At 35.9% G+C, this 27,313-nt stretch overlaps 1 protein-coding gene across 4 annotated transcripts; it reads left to right on the top strand.

Annotated features, from left to right (window-relative positions):
• Positions 1-516: 516 nt before the first annotated feature.
• On the top strand, positions 517-24,578 carry LOC586665 (tectonin beta-propeller repeat-containing protein 2). 4 transcript variants are annotated; one of them, XM_030998420.1, is made up of 15 exons: positions 517-682; positions 4,669-4,913; positions 7,633-7,761; positions 10,673-10,807; positions 11,313-11,473; positions 14,587-15,041; positions 15,433-16,320; positions 16,813-18,487; positions 19,230-19,362; positions 19,687-19,900; positions 20,421-20,510; positions 21,002-21,229; positions 21,673-21,963; positions 22,877-23,026; positions 24,162-24,578. In XM_030998420.1, exons 2-15 carry the CDS (start codon positions 4,671-4,673, stop codon positions 24,305-24,307), a joined length of 4,938 nt encoding a protein of 1,645 aa, XP_030854280.1. In that variant the 5' UTR covers positions 517-682; positions 4,669-4,670; the 3' UTR covers positions 24,308-24,578. The 4 variants fall into 4 exon arrangements, with proteins under 4 accessions (XP_030854280.1, XP_030854281.1, XP_011667577.2 ...); XM_030998421.1 differs by having other exon boundaries at positions 517-687; XM_011669275.2 differs by lacking the exon at positions 517-682 and adding an exon at positions 4,068-4,271.
• The last annotated feature ends 2,735 nt before the right edge of the window (positions 24,579-27,313 follow it).

Genomic DNA, 27,313 nt, shown 5'->3' with positions numbered 1-27,313 from the left:
TAATTGTTTGTCATTTTATTTTGTTTGTTATAGAGACTTCGGTGGCCAAGCGCATTATCATCAGCACCATTTTATTATTGGCCTACATTTATTTACATATCAAATTTGGCTTGATGCAGACAATAATTTCAAAACTAGTTGTCACTTTTGTCAGACTCTTTGAATGCTTCTTATCACCTTCTTTACCCTTCTTAATAATACTTCTCTTGTACATTTTATAAGCTATACGGCGGGCCTTCGGATCTCCGAGCCATTTATGATTCTTAGCATGACAATCTAATTACCAGAGTGAAGCATTAATTGTTTATTCTTCGTCACTGTTTTTGAAAAACGGAATTTTCGACCTATGAAAGTTTGGATGCAGTATATACCTCTTCATCATCATTTATCACAGAAATCCAGCAAGTGTTCATTTTAGCATCTCAGCACTGACCATATTATTGTGCGTTGACGCTACCATAATACTCGCATGTTTCCATGCGAATATTTCAGTCTCACTTTTGTTTACATTTGCACTTGTAAGTCTATCATCATCACGAGATTGAAAGGATTTCGCAAACTTACGGATTCGAAAAACATAGAACAAAACCGGATTGTGGTTCACTTGTTTGGATTTATATAATAATATCTACGTATCTGAGGTCCATATGAAGAATTCCAACAGTCACTAGAATTATCTGTAGTCTAGTAAGTATTTTACCATTTTACCATTTTCATAGCTATTCCGTATTCTATTACTATCAGTGTGTGTGGAGAGTGGAGACTTCTTGGATGCCGCTTGAGGCGCGTGCAGTGTTGGGTATGGTGGATGCCGCGGAGTCGATTCCGTGTATCGTAGTCTGCACAGCTGCAGGGAGTCGCGAGGCTGACATAATATAGTATAGTATAGTATTAATGACTGCTTTGAGAGAAATAGTTGTTTTATTACGCTCAAGGGAAGGTTAGAATTGTGCTATTCCCGAGGCTTGCCGAGGGGAATAGCCCAATTGTAACCTTCCCGAGAGCGTATGAAAACAACTATTTCTCGAATATTAAAGCAGTCATTAATACTTTTATATGCCAAAAAAAAAATAGACTAAAAAATAAAAAATAAAAAATACTTTTTTTTGGTCGAAGATGAGATTCGAACTCTTGCGTACAAAAGGTGATGTGTCTAAAGTCAGCGCCTCAGACCTCTCGGCCATCGCGCGTTGTTAACATGTATGGCAGTTTTGTACAATATATACATTAAAATGGATTGAAACCGGCTTCGCGTGTGATGAATGCTTCGCAAAAGCTCCATATACGGACTCTTCTTTTACTTTTGCAATGCATATTGGCACGAACTTAGATCAAGATCTATCGGCAGATGTTGTTTTTTTGTTTTTGGAAGTTTATTTTCGTCTTCATGTCAACAATGCAAGATAAAATTGTCGGTAAGATCGATCGAGATTCAATTGTATTGAAATTACCGACCAATCCTTCGCACACATACGGCATCCTCCATCGCTCAAACCATTTTTTAACATGTAAACCTATGGGGTAACCATGGAGGCTGACCAACTTTTTTTAATAACCATGTTTATTAAAAATATTGAAATGTTTTATGCATGGTTACCGAGAATTTTACAGGAACAGTTGAAGTTTATGAATGCAATTCGACCAATCAGATGGCTGGATTTCTTAAGTGAGGTATATAATGACAAATAAGAGTGACAGATCGACCTATCGACCTTCACTCAGCCGCAGGTCTATGTTTAAAGGTAGATCTAGATCTAATACAAAGTTTTGGGAGATTTTGAAAATTAGGTGGATAGTGATTCTTTACAATTTTGATATATTTGGATGCCCCTGTGGATGAATATAGATCCTAAGTAAGCCCTAGAAAATTTAGCCCCTAAAACACTTCTGCTTTCGAGAAAAATTGAATATAAAAATTTACCGGTGCTCCTGGTAAATTTGATAAATTTCAAATAGCACCTAGACTACGGCCGTACAATGGTAGCTGTGACCATGAAAATCTCAAAATATGTAGTCGTGATATACAATTTCCAAACGGGAATAGTTAATCAGTCAATTTTAGTCAAGAAACATTGTTTTATAGCTTAATTAATATCTTGACCTTGAGAGGGAGCTATACAACATAAAGAGTTTATTATTTACAGTTTCATAACTTTAAGCTCGATTTCAACTGCGACAGCGATCATTGAATATTGTATTGCAATATGTTCATTTGAACCAAGTTCATGACCCCATACAGAAATTGTATGGAATCTATGAGATTTTGAATATACTAGAATTAGAAATCTAGAGGTCTATATGAACAAACACAAAATTGAAATGTAGATTCAATATAGATTGGCGCATTTCAGTTTGCAGTTGTCATGCAGGTTGTCAAATTTGCTGACAATTGGTGTGTACTGCAAGGTTCTGGAATCATCAAAATGATAAGAAATTTGGCCCAGTCTTTGTAAAGTTACAAGCATTGTACACAGAAAGATGTATATGGGACTACGCACCCGTGCACGACACGTGCGTTTATCTCTCACACACCAATAGATATAAACTAATTTACCAAATATATTAATTAGTAGGCGGTTTTCCGGCAAAATTGTTATCATCATGTATTAGTCAAAACATCTTCTTTCACATGATTGGTAATAAGAGCTTCCATTTCATTTTTTGAAATTGGGGCATTTCCAATACTGGTCTTTACCTTTAATGCTTTCTTTTTTAAACAATTTGTTGTTGTTACAAAAATGTGCTATATGACTGAGAGTTATTGCCAAAACATTGTTAATAGAGCACCTGCATCAAATATTTTTATAAAATATAGTGTATTACCGTAACTGTTTTATCAATTGTCAATTACAATTGGGTGAGTCCGTGTTTAAATAATTGAACAGCTAGGTATTTGCCTCGAGGCCAAGGTAAAGCAACTGGTATGTATATCAAATGATTCTATCCATAAATACAACACCAGAAGCGCACATGAATTACATTTTATATTCTTTAAAACTACCAAGGACAAAAAAAACGTGTGCGGTACAGAGGCCAAGTTCTCTGGTATAGATTAACCAATGACATTTAAAAAAAATTTATAATATATATGTAAAAAGTAATGCCAGTAGGATATATACTGTACATTGTAGGATTGAAAAAGAAAAAAGAAGTCAGTCACTCACTCACTCAATAGTGTCTAACAGTGAGGTCTAGAAAGTAAACGGGTTTCCTTGTATAATTTGAATACTATAGGGCACTAGTTGCTAATGTTCAAATTTTAATAGGACATACATGACATATATTCATTATTCCTGCAAAGTTCTACAGAATTTGACATTGGCTGCAAAAGGGATACACTACCTTTAAATGCCTATCCATGTAGGCCTACATTATGTTTTTGTTAAACTTTATTTAAGTTTGAACTTTTGAAGTACACTTAGAGGTTTCAGAAGTGTTATTTATGGTACATTGTGTTGAAATGAACTTTTGTTGTTGTGCTAAGTACATGTATGAGCAAAAGCTAAAAAGAGGTTTGTTTACAGTCTAATTTACTATTACAAATTAAAATCTCATAATATGACTCATGCAAGAAGAAAGTTTGTATGTTACACTTCCTACAGTATCATTCTTTCTCTCTCTCCATTCTGACTTCCTTTCTCTGACATCGCTGAATTTTGTTTACTCTGATTAGTTCACTACATTGTACATTTGATTCTGCAGTTTTGTTTATGGGTAGATTAGCCTGTTGAATACAATTAGATTTTGGTATTAATTCTCTGTGATTTCCCTCTTAAGATACACATTTTCTTTGGTGCTGTCACCAATGGATGAATGCCTTGATAAAAGAACAAAGAAAAATGCAGTAAATGTGATACCTTTCTACCTGCAATGTAGCCCCCCCCCCCCCCCCCCCTCTCTCTCTCTCTCCCTTCCTCTCTCTCTCTCCCTCTGCCTGCCTGTCTGTTTGCCTGTCCTGTCTGTCTGTCTGTCTATCTCTCTCTTATCTCATTTCCTATTTCACTCTCTCCTTGTCACTCTATACCTGTAGGATATATATCTGTGTATACTGGTAGGTGCACCACTGTTCTATTTTGGACGTTTAGCCAAAACAAAACTGGACGACCAACTTCTGTACAAATAGGAGGATATCACTTCCACTAAATGACGATGTTACTAGAAGTACTCGGTCATTCTATGCTTTGTGATTGATGCTGTTCAGTTTGTAAAAATGGGATGGGAATATCAAACAGAGCAAGAAGGAGAAGACATAATTTCTCCAGTTGGTTTAAGTGAGTATTGAAAATGAAGTGGGTAGGTGGTGGTGATTGTTTGGGTGGGGGGGGGGGGGGGGACCGGGGAAGTCATAAAGTAATGCTGTTTTTTAGTCAAACATTTTGTGTGAATCATATGTGATAGACACTGGAAAGGTGCATATGTACATATATATGCTATTTTTTCATAATTTGTTATGCTGATATCATATGCATTTATTTCCATGTTACCTAAATAGAAAAGATGTAAATTTGTAATTTTATTTACATAGCCATTGTTATCAAGACAAAAGTGCCATCATTAACAAAAAATGAAAATGATATATAGAAAGAAATACAAATATAGGAACATGTTTTAACCATTTTCTTTATGAAGTAAACTAAGTTTTTTTTCTTTTCTCTTCTTTTTTCCCAGGGATGGCGAGCAGGCCAGTATCTATCCTGGAGCTGGTGACTCTGAGGGAATATGCCCCTTTGGATTCCCTCTTTCGGCTGCTTCCCAAGAAGGCTCAGAGAGTACTTGCTCTCAGTCAGGCCAACATTGATGTAGAATTGACGTGTGTTGATGCAAGCAGCGAATTCATTGTGCTAGGATCTAACATCTCTATCGTGTATGTGTTTGACAGGCAGGAGCAGCAGCTAGCAAAGTTGAGATGTGAGGTAAGAAAACTAAGTGTGCTGGGTGGGGATGGAGACTTCTTACTTAAATTAAATGGGAAAGAAGCCCCCGATATTTCCCATAGCAGATAGCACCCCCAGATAATACATCAGATGGAGTCCTTTTTATTTGATGGACATTTCTAAAGGGCTATGACAGAACTTTACACATTGACCTCGAAATAGTTCCATTCTTAAAGAAGGATTTATCAGTCAATGGTTTTAAATTTGGGGAAATTGATTTTATTTTTTCTTCTCTTGTTCATTAACACACATCATACTTGAATGCATGGTAATAGCCTTAGCTGTGTTTTATGTCACAGCTACATCCAATTGATAAACCATCCATTGCTTTAGGAAAGAAGTATTTCCGGCATCATAGTTTCTAATGTTGATATTACTAGCTATGACCTCTAGTTGACATATCAGTAGACCAGTTTTTGTTATTTCTATTTTTTCTGGAAACAATTTATTGACCTTTCGTGATGGGATACAGGGGTATTTGTTGTGTAAAAAAATTGATCTAGAAATAGGAATGCTTTAATCTTTAGCTAAACAATCTTGAAACATTAATTTTGAAATTTCGCTAATTTGTTAAGACTTAAGAGAGCTGTAGTGAAGAGAGTACTTGCCCATGTTAGCTAATAGACTGCATGTAGGATAAATTGCAGAACCCCAAATTAATCAAAATACTACACAAGTAAAACAAATATTGTGCACCTTCCAGAAATGTTTATAAGGAAATAGGAAATGCATATGAATTTCAATATAAAGTAATGGTACCAACAAAAAAACTTTATTCATGCTAATTTAGATAGCCACTAGCAGTAAGCATGCAACTGTCCTTACGTGTATGTATGTACATGTATAAACATATGATACCAGGATTACTATATATGATGAAAGTTTACATTGACATGAAATGCCTAATATGTACCAGCAAGTTTGTAACTACTGTACATGTACATGTATATATAGATCTATAGACCTATTATATGTGATTTTGCCTTCATCAAATCACATTATTCTCCTGTCATTATTAAGCAAAACATGTACAAGAAATACATATATAATGTGAATGAAGGGAGATTTGACTTATACTACTAAGAAGTACAGTAGTTAGTTGATAAACAGATAGCTAGTCTGCAAACAAGCAGATCAGATAGTAAATGACCATGTAGTAAACGGAACTGAATGTAAATATAATGGCCTTCCTGTATCTCTGTTTACAAGGAGATCATGAAGGCAGCTAGTGTGACTCATATCAATCATTTCATACTAATGGAGTTTTCAAGTGTTTGATACAATGGGTAGTTAGTATTCTCTTATCAACATAATTTCTTAGAAAGGAAAATAGGTGTAAATTATATAGCACTACCCACCGAATCACATCATCGAATCACAAAAATTATTGATTTTAAGACAAATATTGCCCTGATATTAATATCATTTAGATATATTCTTCTAGTTGAGATATGTTCCAAACCGTTTAGATTATACTTTCCGATACCTCCACATGATAATTTTAAAAATTATGAAATTTAAGAAAGGTATAAGCTAAAATCATGTTTCACAAAAGCATACATGTGTCAGAATGTATATTGGTCAATGATAATGTATTTTTATTGTATTGAATTGAGATAAATGAATTTATGCAAGGAGACAGAATTGACAACAAAATCCCAGTTCTTTCTTTAATCAGCTGGATGATAACCCATGACCATCACATGACAACATACACTGTACGTCAGTAAGATGTCGAAAGGATGTGGTTTGATACTTATAGAAAAGCCAGTCATAGGGATTTTGTTTACAGTGTACTCAACCTGTAAAATAAATTTGATTAGTTTTTATTCCATTTTTTTTTAATTATAAAGGGGAATGAGACCAATTGTCTATTGGCTATTTCAACACTTTGACAATAGACAATTTTGTATTGTAATCAAATTTAATGAAAAACCTCTGTGAAGTACCATGTTATAAATTATTCCATTCACTTGTTGATATGAATTGTACTTCAATAGTCAGAATGCGAATGGCTTTTCCTATACCTAATAACACATAATGAATGCGATTCACATTCTTGACTATTGAAATACAATTATTCATAACAGGTGATTGAAATAATTTGTAATGAGCCACTTAATAAAGATTTGTGCATTTAATTTAATTACATTAAGAAAATGGTCTATTAATTAAGTGCTTTACTGATCATGCAAACAGTTCATGTGAACATCATGCAGGCTATACAAGTAATTTGTACATTTTAGACATGTTTACTAAATACCAATGCTATGCATACATGTACATCTTTAACAATACTTTCTCTTGACAAATCAATTCCTTGGGAGAGGATTGCTTGACATAATGCAAATTGATTCAATAGAGGTGCTAAGAAGATGATCATTCTAAATGCACCAAGTGGGACATGTCTATGATTAAAAGATATTTGCATGTATGGTGGACATTTGTACCATACATGTATGTGCTAAGTGGTAAGTGTATGTGAAGGGAATGTTTAGTACTTGATTCATGCAGCTAGCTGACCTGTATAACTTCAGATTATTCCCTTTAAAAAAAAAAGCTGGCGAGGTGTAATGACACCTCTTTTTGCTATTAAATTTCATAATTTCTGCTATTAAAGTTTCATTCTTACAACTATTTGTCTTTCTCTTCTTTTTTTTTCTTTTCTTTTTTTTTTTCTTTTTCTTTTTATCTTCAGGATAAGTACTGTCAGGTAACTAGTGTAAAGCTGTTGACTTGCTTGGATCATCAACTGGCTGTAGGGACTTCCAACGGACATGTTGAGATCTTTCTACTTCCATCAAGATCACATGGACATTCAGTACAGGTAAAGCTTGTTCGTACCGATCCTACGTGTACCTTAAATACTTTGTATGTTCAGATCGAGCTAGTAGAGTGTTGTTAAAGTATTGTGTTAAAGTATTTGAGGTCATGCCTTCTGGCTCCCAATAATTGAGTTATACATCATTACAGACTTTCTCTTAGCCTATATACCCTTTAGAAAATTACATGTATATCTGGTCGTTTCTATGTTTGTTATCTTCATTTTGATGTTTTGCACATTCGATGTTGTAATTCTGTTTATCTCTTGCTAAGTTTTATGTGTTTATACTCTATTCTGAATGATTTTGTTTTGATATAATATGGATCACAATAAAAATCTGTTGAACATATTTTTTAGTCTGAGTAATTAATTAATCAAATTCAACGAGCTTACATGCTGCTCAAAGTCAACATGGGCTGGCATCTAGTACAATGAAATGAAATGAAATCTGAATATTCTATAGTGATGAATGTGCCATAAACATAGTTAAAAGGGAGAATGAGCTTATTAACAAAATAGAAAACTGAACTGCAACAATATCTCGAAAGATGAGCAGACATGGTATTCATGGTTTATTATAGTTTTGTAAAGATGCTAAGATTATGTGAGACCATTAATACCTCAGTAGTGTTTACGTAGTACGTACATGTAGGTATATCGAAAGTCCAAAGTCCTTCCCATATGAAGTCATACCTATAAGAGGAAACTCCAAAGGTGAAGAAATATGCTATATAATTATACTGTAAACCATAGATATACTGTGATGGAACTTCACATACTTCCTTTTTCAGCAGAAGTTATATGTTTGTCACTGTTTAATCTCTTCAGTACTGGCATGTTTATCTGTTTATGTTATCAGAAACGTTTATCTCTATGGGTCTCTTTCACATGTATACTGTATGTAATGGCAATATTAAGGGTTTACAGATGTACAGTTGTACATTTACATGTAGATTACTGGATTTTAGCGTTTCTCTCTTCCTTTACATAAAATGACCATATATTGCTTGCTGATAGTACTCATGTGCTAGGGGAGGAATATATATATATATATATATTTGTTTATATACCTCACTTAAGTAATCCAGCAATCTGATTGGTCGAAATTGCATTCATAAACTTTAACTGTTCCCGAAAATTCCCGGTAACCATGGTTAAAAAAACAGTTCAAAATCCCAATAACCATGGTTATTGGGAAAATAGGTCAGTCTCCATGGTTACCCCATAGGTTTACATGTTAAAAAATGGTCTGAGCTATCGAGGATACCGTACGTGTGCGAAGGATTGGTAATTTCAATACAATTGAATCTCGATCGATCTTACCGACAATTTTATCTTGCATTGTTGACATTAAGACGAAAATAAACTTCCAAAAACAAAAAAACAACATCTGCCGATAGATCTTGATCTAAATTCGTGCCAATATGCATTGCAAAAGTAAAAGAAGGGCCTGTTTAATGGAGCAGCCGCGAAGCTTCCACCACGCGAAGCCGTTTTCAATCCATTTTACTGTATATATAAGAAAAAACTGCTATGTATGGGAATAGAGCGCGATAGTCGAGCGGTTTAAGGCGGTGGTTTCCGATACATCACCTTTGGTACGCAAGAGATCGAATCCCATCTTCGACAAATGTTTTTTTTTTTTTGGCATATAAAAGTATTAATGACTGCTTTAATATTCGAGAAACGCCTCGGGGCAATAGCACAATTCTAACCTTCCCTTGAGCGTATAAAAACAACTATTTCTCTCAAAGCAGTCATTAATACTATAATATATATATATATATATATATATATATATATATATATATACATTACATGTATCTGTTTAGAGCCAGAAGGGCATTATCCCATATACTTTGACACTGAGTTAATGCCATTGTGGCTCTGAGAAATGATATTCCTCACATTTCAGATTCTATAATATAATTCAATTTTTGGCCCTACACTATTGTTAAAAACTATTGTTTTGGGGTTATCCTCACTATCAGTTAAGTATTCATAAAATTTGATTATCTTTGACTATTTGGAGACAGCAGCAGTGTAGACTGAGCACTTCGCTCAGTATCAAGCTCAAACACAAATCATAAATGTCTAAATTAGATTTAAAGTTTCTGTGCTCAGTGGGGATGAAAGTCCAAACTCTACATTGTAAATTTTATCTAGCCTCTTTCTGGAAAAGAGATGGCAAACAAAGGTTTCATTTGCATATAACTAATATGATCTTTTCCTTTACATGTATGACAAGTATTCAATTTTTTATGGCTTAGATTAGAGTAAATGCTCTTATCACAAAGCAAATATTAAACCCTAATTTTCTAAAAATGAGTTTAATACAAGTAGAAAGAAACAAGTTAATGTATTTGGTGTAAGAAAACATTTAAGATGGGCTTGGATACATACAGGTACCCATACTGTAGCATTATGCACATCATGATCATATGTATTCCTTCATATATATGTCAAGCTATAAGATATAACCTATTCTTGATTTACACTAGATCATAAAGGCATGATCTACACTGTAGATATTCCTTTTTCTCTGCTCATCATAAACCTTTACAATTTACATTCAATGTGTTAATGACAAAAGGATAAGATTTAGCCACGCTTTACTATCCTTTCCTTCCCACCTTCCTTCCTCAATCATTCTTTCTGGCATGAGTGTACCACATTTAATCCACATTAAATGGTGTCTTATTTTGTATATTATGTTTTGTTGCATAGAAAAAAAATCCTGATAAATTTTTAAGGTGTAAACATGGACTTGAAAAGTCTTTCATATTCTATTCTTCTCTTTCTTTATATTCTCCTTCTTTTCATCTTGTTCTTCCCATTCTGATCACATCTTTTATACATTCTTCTTGATCAACATATTCTCAAACTATATAGTTTTCTCCAACTCTTCCTCCAGGCCAAGAAATTTGTGATAGAGAACTTGCACCAAACCAACCCTGTGACGTGTCTAGAATGGAGTAGTAACGGTATGAAACTCTTTTCTGGAGACAGCCAGGGTAGAGTGGTCCAGACAGCGGTAGACTTCTATGAGGTAAGTTACCATCTACTGGTAAATGATATTCATGCAGGTAGAACTCAACAATATATTACGGAGTTCCAGTAAAGACCCCCATATCTTTACTCAGGACCCCCCCCCCCCCCCAAAAAAAAAAGGAAAACAAATGTAATTACCCTCGGTATGGACCTTATGTAAATAAACCTACAATACTTTGCTCCAAACTAAGGAAAAAAAGCTTGTGTGAAGCCCTGATAATAGGAATAGAATTAGATTCATGTTGTTGAAAGTGCAGGAGAATGAATGTATTAGCAAATGAGAGAATGTGAATTACCTAAAAGTATAAATGGTAATTGATAGTCTTCACTCTTCATATCAGTTAGGTTTGCACAGTGAATTTAGCAATAAGTTCATCACATTTAAGCGTCTGATGAAATGGAAAAACAGCTTGTAGAGTTTCCCTGAAGGTATTGTCCTTATGAAGTAGAAAGTTCCATGCATTATTTCTGATGATTCAATGCAATCATTGTTCATTTCCTAGAATCAATGTCAAGCGTCATGTGTGGTAACAGAGGAGGAAGCTGTGGTACAGCTCAGCTATGCCCACAAGAAACTGCTTGTATCCACCACAGCACGCACTATCATCTGCACACCAGAGGATGATAACAAGATAGTACAGGTCGGACAGCAGCCCAGGAAGTCGTAAGTACACTTTGACGTGAATGACTAAACATTGTGTAATTACTAGCATTTAGGAAAGCTGATGAGTTTTAAGGAATACCCCTAATGTGTGTATAGTCATATCAAGAAAAAAATTATATTCATCTAAACAGATTGTCAGGAAGTAGTGAGAGGAAAGACACTTTTTGGGGGGGAGAAAATAATTTATCGTATATATATTTATTTGAAGATATAATCAGTTATGGTGATCAAAAATTAAATTATACAAGCAGTGGGAAATAAATAATACTTGGCTGGACTCTATGGGTCCGTTGGCAAGGAAATCTCTTCCATCTAGATATACTTTTACAATTCCTGTAGAAGATGACTTAGAATTTACTAAGTAAATTACTAAGCTATAAAGAACTTTACTTATCTCAAATTCAAATCGTATTTTAGACTCTTACATACATACAACAAAATCTAAGTAAATTACTTACCGATAATCATTGTGACATCACACGGTCGTTAAAAGTAATGCTATAAATGCGCGCTAATATAATTGTGCGCAGGATATGATACTGCGTTAGAAAACCACATGCCTGCCAATTAAGGCCTCCAAATAATTGGCTTAAGTCTGATAGGGAGCTGTCTTGAATTTAGGGTAAAATACTCATCCAAAAGTTTGAACTGAATACAAAAATTAGCCAAGTATTCTATCTAAGCCGAATACTTCGTAAAATACTCATATTTCAATCTTAAGTATTGAATTGAATACCAGCCCTGTAGCATATCTTAGTCTTCACAAATTAGTCCAACTTTTCAGTTTCAGCTAGGCGATTCTGCCCAAACTTCTGATCCTGTATTTAAAATTTTTGCCAATGCAAGAGCTTGTCTTTCTTCTTAAAATTAGAAATAAATAATTGTTTGACAATGAACATTAACGATAAAATGAATAACTTTGGTTCAACAAAAAAAGTTCAATGTTAATTGGAAAGGTTTTGGTATTATGTTTCTCATTATTTTCTCCTGTTATAATTTGTTGTCAAATTTTCATGTCTGTACATGATAATGTTGCATTGATAACATGGCTAATTATTCTGTAACCAAGTAAAATACATATAATTATATACAAAATATAAATATGTTTTGCCTATTCATGAACATGACATATTTCAGGAGAGTATGGGAAGCATTGTCAAAGACCAAATTTGATTGGATCAGGTAGGTAGAACTGTTTGGGAATCATTATTAAGTGTGGCTACTTCTATGACAAAAGAGCTTGTATTCACTACTTTTTGATACCCATTCTGATATGTCAAAAATATATGATTACGGTATATACTGTGTCATAAAAGGTATCTTGCTTTCACCTACAAAATGAACACACAATATCTTCATCCTGGCTCAATGTATAAATGCTAGACTAGTTTGGTTTCCATGGAATCTTGGAGCACTGTAGTACTTGGTCTACCATAGCTGGGGGAGGGGGGAGGGGGGTGGCATCTGAGAACATAATACAGTGTAAGATGATCCCATGTCTTATATAATTAGACAGGTGCATGGTGGTTCCTCAACTAAAGTGGGAATATTCAACTACATTATTATATGTGTATATTAATATTATTAAGCATACTTGATGGCTCCCATTAATGGCCTCTGACACTTTCATGTTCACTTTGCTTATATCTCTCAGATTCAGTATACATATTTAATTGACCCTTTTGCCTTTTATCTCTATCTTTGAGTCAAACAAAGAGCATAAATTCATAATTGTATTCATGATGTCAGTTAAATTAAAATGTAATGCCAGTATGTATTACACATTATCATGTTTTGTTAGCACTTTCCTTTTTATATATTGCTTTCATTTCCTATGTAATCATGAGAAATATGACATGAACAGGAAACAGTTTTTAAAGCTATTTTCTAGTTTCAGTGTGCAATATAATTCACATTAGAACTAAGAGGCTATATATTTAATACATGTAATGTTGTAATTCAGCCCTTTTTATGATTACAATCTTAAGTGGCATACTCTTATTGTGTGTATTATTTCTCAAAATAAATGTTTAATGATGTGTATTAAATCTTTGATATTGAAGCAAATAAGTTACATGAAAGTTTCTTTTACATAAACTAGAAATTAGAAATTCACAAATCTGCAAGAACCATTTGAAATATACAGCTGACATTTCATTGTGCCATGTTGTCATCAAATAAATACAATTAGCAGTTCCTTTTACCATTTTTTTTTGGCAATGTTAAGATTACATTAATATTAAGTAATGTAGCTGTTGACCAGGAAGAAAAAAAGGAAAAAAAAAAAAATGAAAATTTCTATGCCTTCTGCTCTAGCTCTCTCTCTCAGGATTTTGTTCTCAAGGTGATCATCGTTGAATGGTTATGATGCTCAGTTACTTGTACCCTATAAATTAAAACATCCTTTCTTTATTTCACATATACTGTTCTTAGCATCACCAAACCTGACAGTTATTGCAGTAAACTATTATCATGGAAGACAAAACACGATCTGTAAATTTTCCTTCTTATTTGTATCATTTGACAGCAATATACATGCTCATGCACTGTATCATCAAGTGTCATTCTTTCATTTACTTCTTTCTGCACATCAACATGGGTTTTATAGCTACATGTGTATGCTTATAAATATGCTAGTGGACGTCAAAATATCATAAATACATTTCATATATGTATTTTCACTAGTGAAAAACACCTGGAAAATATTGCATAACATTGCAATTTTGGAAAGAGAATAATCCTATATCCAATGAATTACATAATTGCTTCTGTGTTAGTTTGAAGAAAAAATAAGCAATTGAATTGAACAGATAAAAAGAAACATGCTTTTCATAAAGGCATAAGTTCATCTTATATCTTGGAATGATATAACACCTGTATGCTCTGGAGGTAAAACATTCTTATGTTTTCTATATTGTTCTTTTAAACTTCTTCAAAGTCAAGAGTCAATGTTATTTTTGGAATACTTTTACCTGTGTAATTTGGAGGTGAATGTCAATGTGATTGCATGGAATAACATTTTTAAAACTTCCTACATGTGTACATGTATGTGTATAGTATGCAATGCTATGACAATTTTAATGTGTCCTTGTCCTGTTGATTTCATATTACAGCAAAGGTAGCTATGGTGCCCACTTTGTGCCAGGCCTCTGCAAACCCAGCGATGCCACCACCTACATCTCCAGACCGGGCTGGAGACTATGGCACACCAACACCGAGGGGACTGTCCTGGAAACCATCATGTTCAAAGACCTCATCAGCAAGGAGCATCCGTCGATCGAACTGCTTCCAGATACCCCACCTGAAATCATCCCACCACCTACCGAACTCCAGCTTGGCCACCTGTTCCCGTTCAGCAATGGCCTGCTGGTGAGCTGGTCTCTGTCGGCCATCGTGATCCTGCAGCCCTTTGGACCGGAGGGGGCGCTAGTCGTTGGCAGTAATTTTGGAGAGCTTGGAAACTTGGTTTCAGTGGCTGTGACCAGGCATGAGATATTTGCTCTGAGGAAGGGATGTGATAGATGTCTGGTCCGCATTGCTACTGCTCCTGAAATGAATCTCACTAGAGGTAGGTATAGCTGATAGATTGACTGACTGATGTTCTCTTGATATAATGAGTGTATTTCAAGGATGTACAGAAAAATGATTTTAATATAAGAGATGGTTTGGTATACCTAGCTAGACTACTCCTCCTGCAAATCTGTTCAGATACTGTTACAAAGTATGTCTGAGTAATTTTTGCTTTTAATAATTATTTTGGTCCACATTCCTGTTGTGCTAGTATACATACACCTGAAATGATTTTGTGTATATTCATGGTACAGACAGCAAATTATGTAGTACTATGTGCTTAAGTTGAATTGTTTTGAAAATGGTGTTCTATTGATTAGAGAATAAATTGATTTGGGGATTTAAATCAATTAACTGAAATATATTTTTCATCTCTTCTTCTTTTCTAGAACCCTCTAAATCAGAGAAGGACTTTGGTAGAATCCAGACAACCAAGCTGAACGTTGTTGATAACCCTTTCCAGATGATCTTGGTTCCTAGTGCACAAGTGTCATCTGACAGAATGACTTCTACTAAACTGAAGAACAAATTCAGCTCCATGCGGGGCTTTCTCAGCAAAGCAGCAGATGACTTGGCTGATAAAGCTGCTGAAACAAAGAATAAAATGGAGAAGAATCTTAAGGGTTCCTTGAAGTTGAATCTTCCAATCCCAGAACAGTCTGAGGACAATGTGAGCATTAAGAGTGATAGATCATCCATCAATGAAGGTGACCAGCAGAGCTCCGATCCAGGGACCCCTGAAGCAATGCTTTCAGATAAATTGTTTGTGTCTGTCATAAATGCTAGCAACATGAGTGGGGAGAGATCCCCAACCTCTCCAACTGCACCGCCGTTCAGAAGCCCAGCCACTTCCTTCAGCAAGCATGCTGATCGCAGTAGATCAAACTCCAACGTGAAAGGAGTGAATGGACAAGCAAGCAGTGTCAATCAGACGAAAGCAGATGGACCTAATACGGAAGGAGTGACTGCGACAGAGGAGGAGAGTACAGCCATAGCTGGAGACAACCCTAAGGAAACCTTCAGCAGTGCCATTGAAGTGACGGCTCTGAAAGGCAGAAAGAACAGTGCTGCAGATAGGGCAGTATCCATTGTAATCACTGAGGACCCAGGTGAGGATCAGTCAGCAAAGGTCATGGAGAACCTGAGCAAAAGACTGTCGTACGCATCAAAGAGTAATCCAGACAATTTTGAGAACATTGGCAGTGGTTATTCATCTAGCATTGTTTTCCAGACAAAGCCCAAATCAAAAACGAGGAAGAAGAAGAAAACAGTCAAAGGTAAATACAGTATATTTGTTTCATTTCTATATTTACACCATTCATGTATCTATTCATTTCAATCTCATTTTTTAAATGATAATTTCATCATTGTCTAGATTTCTGATTGATAATAAGATTTATAAAATGAAATTCAATCTTACATCTCTACATGTGGAAATCATAATAATTTTTAAAGTCATTTTCACGTGTTCCATTGAAATACAAAAAACCCTTGAATGAAATTCATTGGGTTGGTATTATTTTACCATGAGTGGTTTCACATATGATCAATTCCAAGTGTTATGGAATTTCATTTCTAGAGAATTTTCTATATGAAAAAAGTATGTTATAGACATTTTAATGAAAATCTAAACAATGTAAACTAATTTGAGATGCTTTGACTGATAGTTGTATAATGTAATAATACACCTCCACTTTTCAGTAAAGTCACTTGAAAAGCTTCCATCTTCTGAGTCATCTTAGTATTTTTTTTCCTTCCTTTCTGCATAGGCAATAAAGGTGTTGCTACTATTGGTGAGGTTGGCCAACAGTCCCCTTTCAGTAAAGGTCTTGACAGAGATCAACCACCCAGTCCTAGTCCTAGTCCTGCTATGACACCCAAGTTAGGATCTATTCAAGAAGGAGAGGCTCTAGAAACAGGAGCATCCATGAGACCAGGGGTTGATCCAGAGGCAGTTGCAGAAAGGTTAAGAGCATTTCCTGGTTCCTCCATGAGGAACGGCATTGAGGAAGATTCTAACAAGATAGGTGATAGAGGATCCAACTCTGCTCATCCTGAAGAGAGATTGCTTGGTGCAATGAAAGATGGTACATTAGGGGAACCATCGCCAGCACCGACTTCTCCCAAGCTTAGCATCTATACACCTCCTCGATCGCTGAGATCCGATGCTGATGAACTCATGAAAGCAAATATTGCTGAGAACTCTATCAGTGAAACATTAGAATTAAACACACCTCAGAACCCATACAGAATCGATCCTGCAAGTAACAACCCTTCAGACTCTGGATATCCAGTGAATGGTCTTAGATTGGCAGGTACTGGATTGAGCATCAGCCTACCAAGGTCTTTGAACTCTAATGATATGCTACCAAAGAAGGAAGGTGATGAACTGTCCCCAATAGTCAGTCCCAGGTCGCCGAGGTCACCGAGGTCACCAAGACGGACGTCTGCTGAGGAAGAAGAAGGAAGACAGGCTAGAAGGTTGGGTATTATCATGGAGGACTTTAACTATAATGATGTTCCTGAGGAAGATAAACAACCAAGCCCAACCACCTCTCCACGTCCACTTTCTCCAGCAGCAGCCAAAGAAAATACAGATGATGTAGCTCCATTGCCATTCTTGCCACCAAGAAAGAAGCACATGCTCTTCAATAATGTTATCAGACAGTCTGCAGCAGGTTCAAGACCTACATCTGAGTTTGAGGATATCTACTCTGAGTACAGACAGACAGTGATCATGATGAGAGAGTCTATTTATATTGAAGATCCTCCCAAGCCTGTTCATAAAGAGGATCAAAAGGAAACCGCCAATAGCGACAACTCAGAGACAGAGAGCCAAGAATCTGATGAAGGAGAGGAAGGAGAAACATCGCTACCTGATAGCATACAGCAGAAGCTTGCTGGCAGCTGGATGCAATGCTCCACACCAAACTACATTTACCAGCTTGTAGCATCTGAACGTCACATCTGGTATGTGGACAACCGTGACAAGGCCCACCACAGTCTTACCTCGGCCATCGCCTGTAAATGGAGCAAGCTGAAAGATGCACCCTGCCGCTTGTTGGCGGTGTCCCCATCTGGCAGCATAGTATGGCGTGTGAATCCCAAGACTAGTCATGCTTGCTCCAGTACAGCCATCACCCAACGCAGTCATGTTGGCTACCGATGGATCGATGCCTCCAAGGATGTGTCCCATGTTTGTCTTGATGAGAACATGGCATGGATCATCAAGAACAATGGACAGCTGTGTGTTCATAAAGGCCTCAGTCGAGACAAACCTTACACCAAGGACACCTTCATTGACAGCAATGTTCATGCAGTGCAGATTGCAGCCAACAATGGTGCTGTGTGGGCCAGGACATCAACAGACAAGGTGGTGTACAGAGCAGGAATTACCCTTAAGAAACCTAGTGGTCAGAACTGGATGGAACTGCCAGATGATGAGTAAGTATTGACTTATTTTCCTTCTGTCCAAATGAGTACTGATGATTCATGTTTGGTTTCTTACAATGCAGTTCATTGCAGTTCACACATAGGACAAAATTGTCAAATTTTCACTAATATACCTGCTCTTACTTATAATTCATGTTCAGAATGATGATTGATGAAATCTCTATTGATCCCCTAAGTTTTGGGTATTGTAATGGGCCCGTTAATGGGTCGGTGACGACAAGTTCAGAAACAAAATGAAAACGAAAGAGGCTCGGATATACAGCCCAACCCGACTCTTCTATCGATCTAGCGCCCCCTTTAGGTCAATGTGTTGCCCAAATCAGCGTACCACTACCATATCACCATCATTTACCTGAAAATTATATTTTGAAATGCTTGTATGGAACTCGACTATAGTGTGTAGAATGTGTATTAAAGCTGTATTAATAATTATTATTTTTCATTTTCCCCTCTAAATCTTATACTTTCCTTTTATTGTGCCCTATCTTCCTTTGTCTTCTTTTGCTTCCATCTTCTTAAATGTGTGCTCTTCGTGGTGCCAATGTTCTTTGTCAATATTGTGACTCCATCACTATTGCTACCATGCTGTTTTCCCTTCACCCCTACCCTAATCAAAATCCTGTCTGCTTTCTTGTCTGCTCTTTTCTTCCCAACTTGTCTGGTGTCTTTGGTTTGTTTGTCTGTCTGTCTCTTTGTTTGTCTTCTTTCCCTCCTCTATCATATAATGGACCAGGAACTTGCGGATGGTGTGTATCGCTCTGGACTCCAGGAACACAGGCTGGGCCATCGATGATGGTGGTATGGTGTGGTTCAGGACAGGAGTCACAGCAGAGAAACCCATGGGAGATGACCAGAAATGGTGGCAGGTAATACTCATTGTCAATAATGTAGAGCAGATTAGCAATGTATGTACAACTTTAAACTGTAGAGGAGATGTCACTGTGAAATTTCTTCATTCGTTCGCCATCTATCACACACATTGCTTACCATAAAGTCTATAACTATCATCCTATTGTAGTTAGGTATTGTGTACTATTGTTGTATTGAATTTTCTACAAACTAATCATATTCTTGATTTTAAGTGGATTTGAATCGTTATCAAGAATGTTGATTTTTATATATGTTGATGTCATGGATGACAAGGCTAGTACAAGTGCTAAGAATTGCATGCCACATGTTTGATGTCCTAGGTGTGTATGAGTGAGTATCTGATGGAGGATCCCAATGTGCTGCGTATGATGGTCAACATGGCAGGGTCAGCAACCAAGGTGGACAGAGTGGTCAATTGGCTCAAGAAACAGTGCTACAAGGCTACAGCCATCGCTGCTAACTCATCAAGCGTGTGGGTGTGCAGCTCCTATCACTATAAGACTACACTGCATGTGTCCAGGGGCAACCTTCTTGGTGAGTGAGCTAGGCCAGTGAGACCCAGTGTTAAGGGAAACCTTTGATGAGTGTAGGTGCAAATATGGCTTTGGAGTGAAGAAAGGACCAAAGTTATGCCAAACACATGCATCCTACTTAAGAAGAAGAGAGGGAGAGATGGAGGAATGAAAGGGATGATGGAGGAAAGGAGAGAAGCACGGGTGAAGGGACAGAGAGAAGGATTGTTGGAGAGAGGGAGAGAAAGAGGGAGAGAAGGAGGGAGAAAAGGAAAAGAGCAAGGGAAAGATAGAAAAAGGGGAAGTGAAAATAGAAAGCAAGATGCATGGATGTTCACTTTTTTTAATTCAACAAGAGTTTTTTCTCCTAAGCGTATCATCTTAACCAAGTTTCTGGCAATGTTAGCACCGTGTTTTTAATCATATTTCAGCTGTGCGTTACTGTAAAAGACAAAGACTTTGAATGCTACTGAAATAGATTCAAACTTAAATGAAATTGAATAAAAGATGTTGCAACCCTTTGACTTGTTTGTCCTGAACAGGGTCTCGTTGGGAGCTGTCCAACCCTGTTGGTCTAGCAGCATCAGCTACCTGGAAGTGTGTCTGTGCTTCACCATCGTACGGTCCTAGTGGTAAGTCTTCATATCTTGAGATTTTTGTTCTGTTTTTAGTTACGTGTACCGGTATACATTTATAAGTAATGAGAAGAAATTACAGGCATGACTTAAAACTTTCAGATTTTTCATTTTTCGGTATATCATATCTGCTAATTCAAGCTTTTAAGGTTTCACAAGTTAGGATTTTATTGGGCCACATTGCTTTAATAGATCCGTCTTAGGATTTCTGGATGATGCAATTTGTCATGACTTTAGTATTTAGTATTTTTTGTTTGTCATGCTCTCATTATTATATTTTGTTCCAATATTAAAACATGAGAAACAATGAGATTGTTCCATCAATAATTTCCAGAGACGCTTTTATGCCAATTTTATGAGAAGTGTATCTATTGCTATAGATTGATTTTTTTGTTTTGTTGAAAACTCTTCTCTAAAAAAATGCTCCAGTTCTCAACAATTGTTGGACAAAATGCCATTGCTTCAGCATTTTCTCTTGCTCTCTCCAGGTATGATTTGGGCCCTGCAGACCAGCGGAGAGATCTTCTGCTTCTCTCCAGAGAACCGTAAACCCAACATGGTACAGTCACCTGATCATGTGGCCTTTGAGTACATTGGAGCTACGTCTGACTCCGTCTGGGCTCTCTCAAGCAACTGGGATGTCTATGTCAGGATGAACATCTCTGAACGCTGTCCGGGAGGTACACTGTGGAAGAAACTGAATCTAAATCAGTTTGGTGAGTGTACCTTGTTTTGATAACCATGACAGAAATCAGTTGTTTGTTTATAGAGGTATGGATTCAAATGTATGTCTCAGTGATATTCAGTATGTGAAAAGGGTTGGACATGAATAGAGTTAAATTATTCTATTAAATCAAAACTATCTCAATTTTAATGATTGATTGATTCATGAAGACAGAGAATGGACCCTCATTCCCTTCCATACAAAATTATTGTGGCGACTTGATTAAAAGATTACAGTAATGTAAAGCTTTGAAACCATGCAAAAGCTTGCTCTGTTTAGGCAGTACACACACATAGTAATTCCATGGTGTCCCTTTGTATGAAAAAGTTGCTTTGCCAGTCACTTTTCCCAATCAAAACTTGACCATAAAGTGACCATTTAAGTCATTGTATATGTATGTCTGTAACGTATCCCTTTGCATCCCCATTCTCTCAGGTACCCGTCGCATCGTTCACTTCACCCTGGGCAGTGAGACGGTGTGGGCGGTGGATTCTGTAGGTGACATTCACTTCCGGTATGGCGTCCATCTCCCCAAGCATGATGCCCTCCCTCTGGCCTGGGTCCCGGTGGATGGGAAACCGGTCGGCTATGGCGTCTACTTCACCAATGTCTTCTGTGGTCCTTCCAACAACATAGTATGGGCCATTGACAATAAGAAGAATGTCTACGCCAGGCAGGGGGTGTGCAAGAGTAATCCTATTGGACTCGGATGGGAGCCAGTGGAAGGTATTATTTTGAGTTGTGTTTATCTTCTAAACTAGTTCAAATTTTTTAAAGGGTCCCTTAGTCCTCAAAGACTAGAATGTTTACTGTTGCAATTTAAAGACCTTTGTGACACCCAAACCATCCTCATGTGCCTTAACAATTGATACATAAGGATTTTCGCAACAATCCCCCCCCCCCCCCCATGACAGTTCTGCTCTGGACAATGAAAAGAAAAATTATATTCTAGGTGGTACATGTGGTTGGCTAGGGCGAGAGGGAGAGGGTGTATATGTCTGCATATGGAGGAATTTTTTAAAAGAATCAGAGAAAAGATCTGAAATAAAATATCTGAGGGACATCAACACCAGAGCATCATGTTAATTGCCTTAGAGAAATATCTTTTCAATTTTTTTGCAGTATTGATTAAATATCAAGAAAGTGTGAAAAACATAAATTTCTGATAAAAAATGCAAAGGGTTTTACCTGTTGTTCATCATCTTTTATGCCCCAGACTCAAAAATTGTCAAAAGAGCCTCTTCTAATTTTTTTTCATCAATCAATCATTATATGTGACCAAATCTATGCAGAATAAAGGTTTTTGTGGCAGATTTCAAGAAAATTGGAAAAACATTAATTTCTGAAAAATTGCAATGGGCAGAGTTCATAGGCCAAAAATCGAAATTTTTTCAAAAGGGATCATTATGTTTTCTTCATCAATCCATACTAAATATGACCCCAATCTGTCCAATGATGCACTTTGTGGAAAAAAATTCAGAATGTCGTAAAATTATTAACTTTTAATAAAAGTTGCAATGGGTTAGTCACTTTTTGGCTCCGAAAATTTTCCAAATTTGTTTGTTGTACCAATTTAAAAAAAGGTTGAATTTCGTTATCAATATAATGTCCTAATTCGTAATCTTTGATTTAATTCCAGGTACCCAGGCTACTCAGCTGTGTATGAGTTCTGACACTGTGTGGGCACTTTGTCCTAATGGGGAGCTGGCTTGTCGCTTTGGCATCTCTGCTGATAATGCTACAGGGGACTATTGGAAGAAGATATCAGGCAACTTCAAATATGTGACAGGTAGGATTCATACAGCAGCTTGAGTGGGCTTGTGAGAGTATGGACGAAGAGATACGAAACTAGTAGACCATTTAGTATGTCATTCTCAGTTTGAGATATTGATTTAATATTATTTAAATCAATTGATCTTATTTACTGGGTGTAAGCCACAAATATGTTGAAATAATTGAAATTTCTCCCAGGAAGCATTACATTTATAAAATTTATGATTTAATATTGTATGAAAGGATCGGCTGATAAATTAGAATGAACAATGAATTATAAATCCCATGATCATTCAACTCTGCATCACTCTCTTGAATTAAAGGTATTACAAAGTTTTGGGAAATCTTGAAAAATGGGTGGATAGCGATTCTTTACAATTTTGATATATTTGGATGCCTCTGTGGATGTATTAAAAACACCAGAAATTTTAGCCCCTAAAACACTTCTGCTTTCGAGAAAAATTGTATATAAAGATTTACCGGTGCTCCCGGTAAATTTTGATAAATTTCAAATAACGCCTACGGCCGTTCAATGGTAGCTGCAACTATGAAAATCTCAGAGTATGTAGTTGTGGGATATAATTTCCGAACGACAATAGCTAATCGGTCGATTTTAGTCAATAAGCATTGTTTTATAGCTTATTTAATATCTTGACCTTGAGAGGGAGCTATTCAACATGAAATGCTTATTATTTACAATTTCATAACTTTAGAGTCGATTTAGACCGCGACAACGATCACTGAATATTGTAGGATCGTATATGCTTCCAATATGTTCATTCGAACCAAATTCATGACCAGTACCAAAACTTTGTATTACCTATAATTTTGTTTTGCAATTTTACATGTTGTACTGATTGAACAATAAAGGAGTAAATTTCATGCCCATTCAAGATGTGAATATATGACTGAATCACTCTCTGAATATTGATTTTCACTTTAAAATATTGTACATTTATTACAAAGAAATCAATAATTTAGTTGTATACATATCAATACGAATCATACTGGGCTTTTTCAAATTCAAACTTAAGATGGTTATTCTCAAGCTTGAAGAAAACTTAGTCAAGACCCTGTAAATATTATGGTCATGAAACACTTCTGAAGTCACAGATAACATTGCTTATGTTTATCCCATTTACTTTCTGCAGTTTCTCAGAATGATGAACTATGGACAGTCAACAGTGATGGACGTCTCTTCCATCGACTCACCAAGATGTTCATCCGCAGCTCATCCACCAAAGCTGCATCCATAGAAAGCACTCTACCAGGGGAAGATGATTGGGAGCTACTCTAGACATCTTAGACACTCTACCAGGGGAAGATGATTGGGAACTACTCTAGACATCTCAGACACTCTACCAGGGGAAGATGATTGGGAACTACTCTAGACATCTCAGACACTCTACCAGGGGAAGATGATTGGGAGCTACTCTAGACATCTCAGACACTCTACCAGGGGAAGATGATTGGGAACTACTCTAGACATCTCAGACACTCTACCAGGGGAAGATGATTGGGAGCTACTCTAGACATCTTAGACTCTCTACCAGGGGAAGATGATTGGGAACTACTCTAGACATCTCAGACAAGGATTCTGAGTTCATCATCTTTTCCAAGATATCTGAGACCTATTGCATAAACATTCTATTTAATTTGTTTTACTGTAAAATACACTATCCTGAAATATACACCCACTCGTTTACTCACTCAACACAGTAGCAGTTTTTGTACAGATGCATAGGTGACCTCTTAACACCTACCTACACAGACTTTGTATGCCTTTGTAAAGACCCCCATGCAGAAGCAGATATATTCTGACAATACAGCTGAAGTGGGCTATCTGCCATAGTTGTAAAAAACTAAACAAAATATTGCATACAAATGTGTGCTTGCAAACTGGTGGGTTGGTCATCTATCTCATGAAACTTCTGTAGACGCCTTGATGTATAATCCTTTCCTAATCTTGATGTCAGTAGAATGATGCTGAACCTAGACTCTGTAAGCATCCAAGTGATTCATCCCATCGTGTTGTCATGGTATTACATGATCAACTACTGTGGCATAAGGGGGTGGCTAGGGGTTTCAGGAGCTATGTCAGTGTATTGATCTTGGTCTTTTTAAACAACGTGGCACCAACTGAATAGATATGTATGATATGTAATGTCAATGGAATTTTAGATCAGGAAGTGAACGTCTCCATCACATCATTTTCCACACCTACAACAAAAATTATAGTTTCATGACCTTAAAGAAAGTGATTATTATTCAGGTATTAAATTTAGAATATTTATATATACACATATATATATATATATATATATATATATAGCATTTCATTTCATTGCTGCATTACATATGATCCCTACCGAAAACCTTAGTTGATTATCTCTGCTTAATGTCCATTATTAGTGTCAAAGGTTTGTCGTTTAGTGTAAATGACTATACAAAAAAAGAACCTCTTGTGGGTACAACCTTAATTAATGTAGGCAGTAGAATTGAGCGTATTATTATGATGTTACTATATATAAGTCTTATTTATATTACGCAAAATAATCTGTATTGATCTTGTATGAGAAAGCTGTGGTGTGCATTTCTCTATAGTTTCAAGGCTGGTATATGTCTTGAAATTTAGCAGTACCGGGTAATCATTTTGTGGACAATCAATCGGACAATCAATCATTTATTGCTGCAATTTGATTTATTCAATAAGATAAAAAATGAAATGCTCAAATGTGTATCAATTCACAACAAGTTTCCTTATAAGCAAAAAGATACTGGTAGTATAGATATTTTATCATGATTTAGTTTATGATACTGTGATAAGCTTAGCTTTAACTACAATTTGTAATTTGGGATACCGGTATGCACACATCATTTTTTAACCTTGGTGTAATTTTGTATGAATTCCTTTATATATTGGAGTACTGGCTTGTAACAAAAACACTTACTTCTGGTACAATTAAACCTTGTTTATAAAACAACCTCCTTTAGAACTTGTGAAATTACATATTCATACCATGAACTTGTTAAATCAAGGCTAGAAAATAGGCGAATGCAAAGAAGTTGGACTGGCAAAGTTATCTTGTTTAATGAGTTGGTTATGGCCATGTTCACTTTAATCATATTCCACTGTATTAAAGCCCCACTGCACCCACTAGCTACTTGCACCCTCTATATAACAAACAATGCCTAATTGCCAATTGGTGATCATTGGTCCCCCATGGTCCCCTTTTTTAATGTTAATTGAGAGCTAAATTGATGAGATAACTACCTGTCAGTGACCATGCAGGGAGGCCTAATCCCTCCTGGTCAAACTAGTACAGAAAGCTTTAAATGTGCATATTGCAAACTTATAGTGATGTTAATAATTTGGCTTTCATTACATTTTTTCACATAATCAGTTTGGGAGTTCAATGTAATATGATAGTAAATATGTTATTCAATATGTTTTTGTTTTCCTGCTTTTTTCGTAGAATAAAAACAAAAAGCATTATTAGGGACTGGTCTCTATTGACTGACACTAGAAGATAATACTGACACTAGAAGATAATAAAAAAAAGTAGAAATAGATTGAAACTGAACACAAACATGTACACCTTATACAGGTAATATTTCATTCTCCAAATTTCCCAAGCAATAATACTGAAATCTACTTTTTTGTAAAACTATGTTCCTTTTGTTCATTAAGTATATTAATGAAGCTTTGAAGATGATAGTTATATGTAAGCATATCTTGTTATGTATAGATATTTGTACTCCTTATTTAAACCTTTTTCACATAATGTTCATTTGCAAGTTGAGTTCTTTGTATTACAAGTAATGCAATCAATATAATATACATGTACTCCATATTAGTGCCATCCCATTTAACACTTTAGTAAAGTGTATAATCTTCAGTACTTTTTTGTGTAACCGTAATGTACTTTTGTTTGTTCTTATATGTTTGTTTACTTATCATAAGACCTAGGTACAAGGAAGAAAAGTAAATCAGTATTGGTAAAAAAAAAGACCATTTTTGGAATGTAATCAAATAATAATGCATATGTCTTGTATTTGAAGTGCCTGTTATGAATTATTACATTCAGCTTTTATGATATAGAACGCAACTTTCATACATTAGATGTTACTAGGTAGGACAAATATTAGTTTGCCCTACCTAACAAAATGTAATGCACACAATTTGCATGCTGACTATTGAATTACAATCTTTTGTAACAGGTGAATGAAATAAATGGTAAGAAGTCACAAAGACATATTCATTAAATGTTATTACATTTTGAAAATGACCTATGAACAGGGA

The sequence above is a fragment of the Strongylocentrotus purpuratus genome, unplaced genomic scaffold (genome assembly GCF_000002235.5).
Source record: "Strongylocentrotus purpuratus isolate Spur 01 unplaced genomic scaffold, Spur_5.0 spur5_scaffold_5, whole genome shotgun sequence".
In the NCBI taxonomy this organism is placed as follows: Eukaryota; Metazoa; Echinodermata; class Echinoidea; order Camarodonta; family Strongylocentrotidae; genus Strongylocentrotus; species Strongylocentrotus purpuratus.
This window is presented reverse-complemented; position numbering and strand designations above follow the sequence as displayed.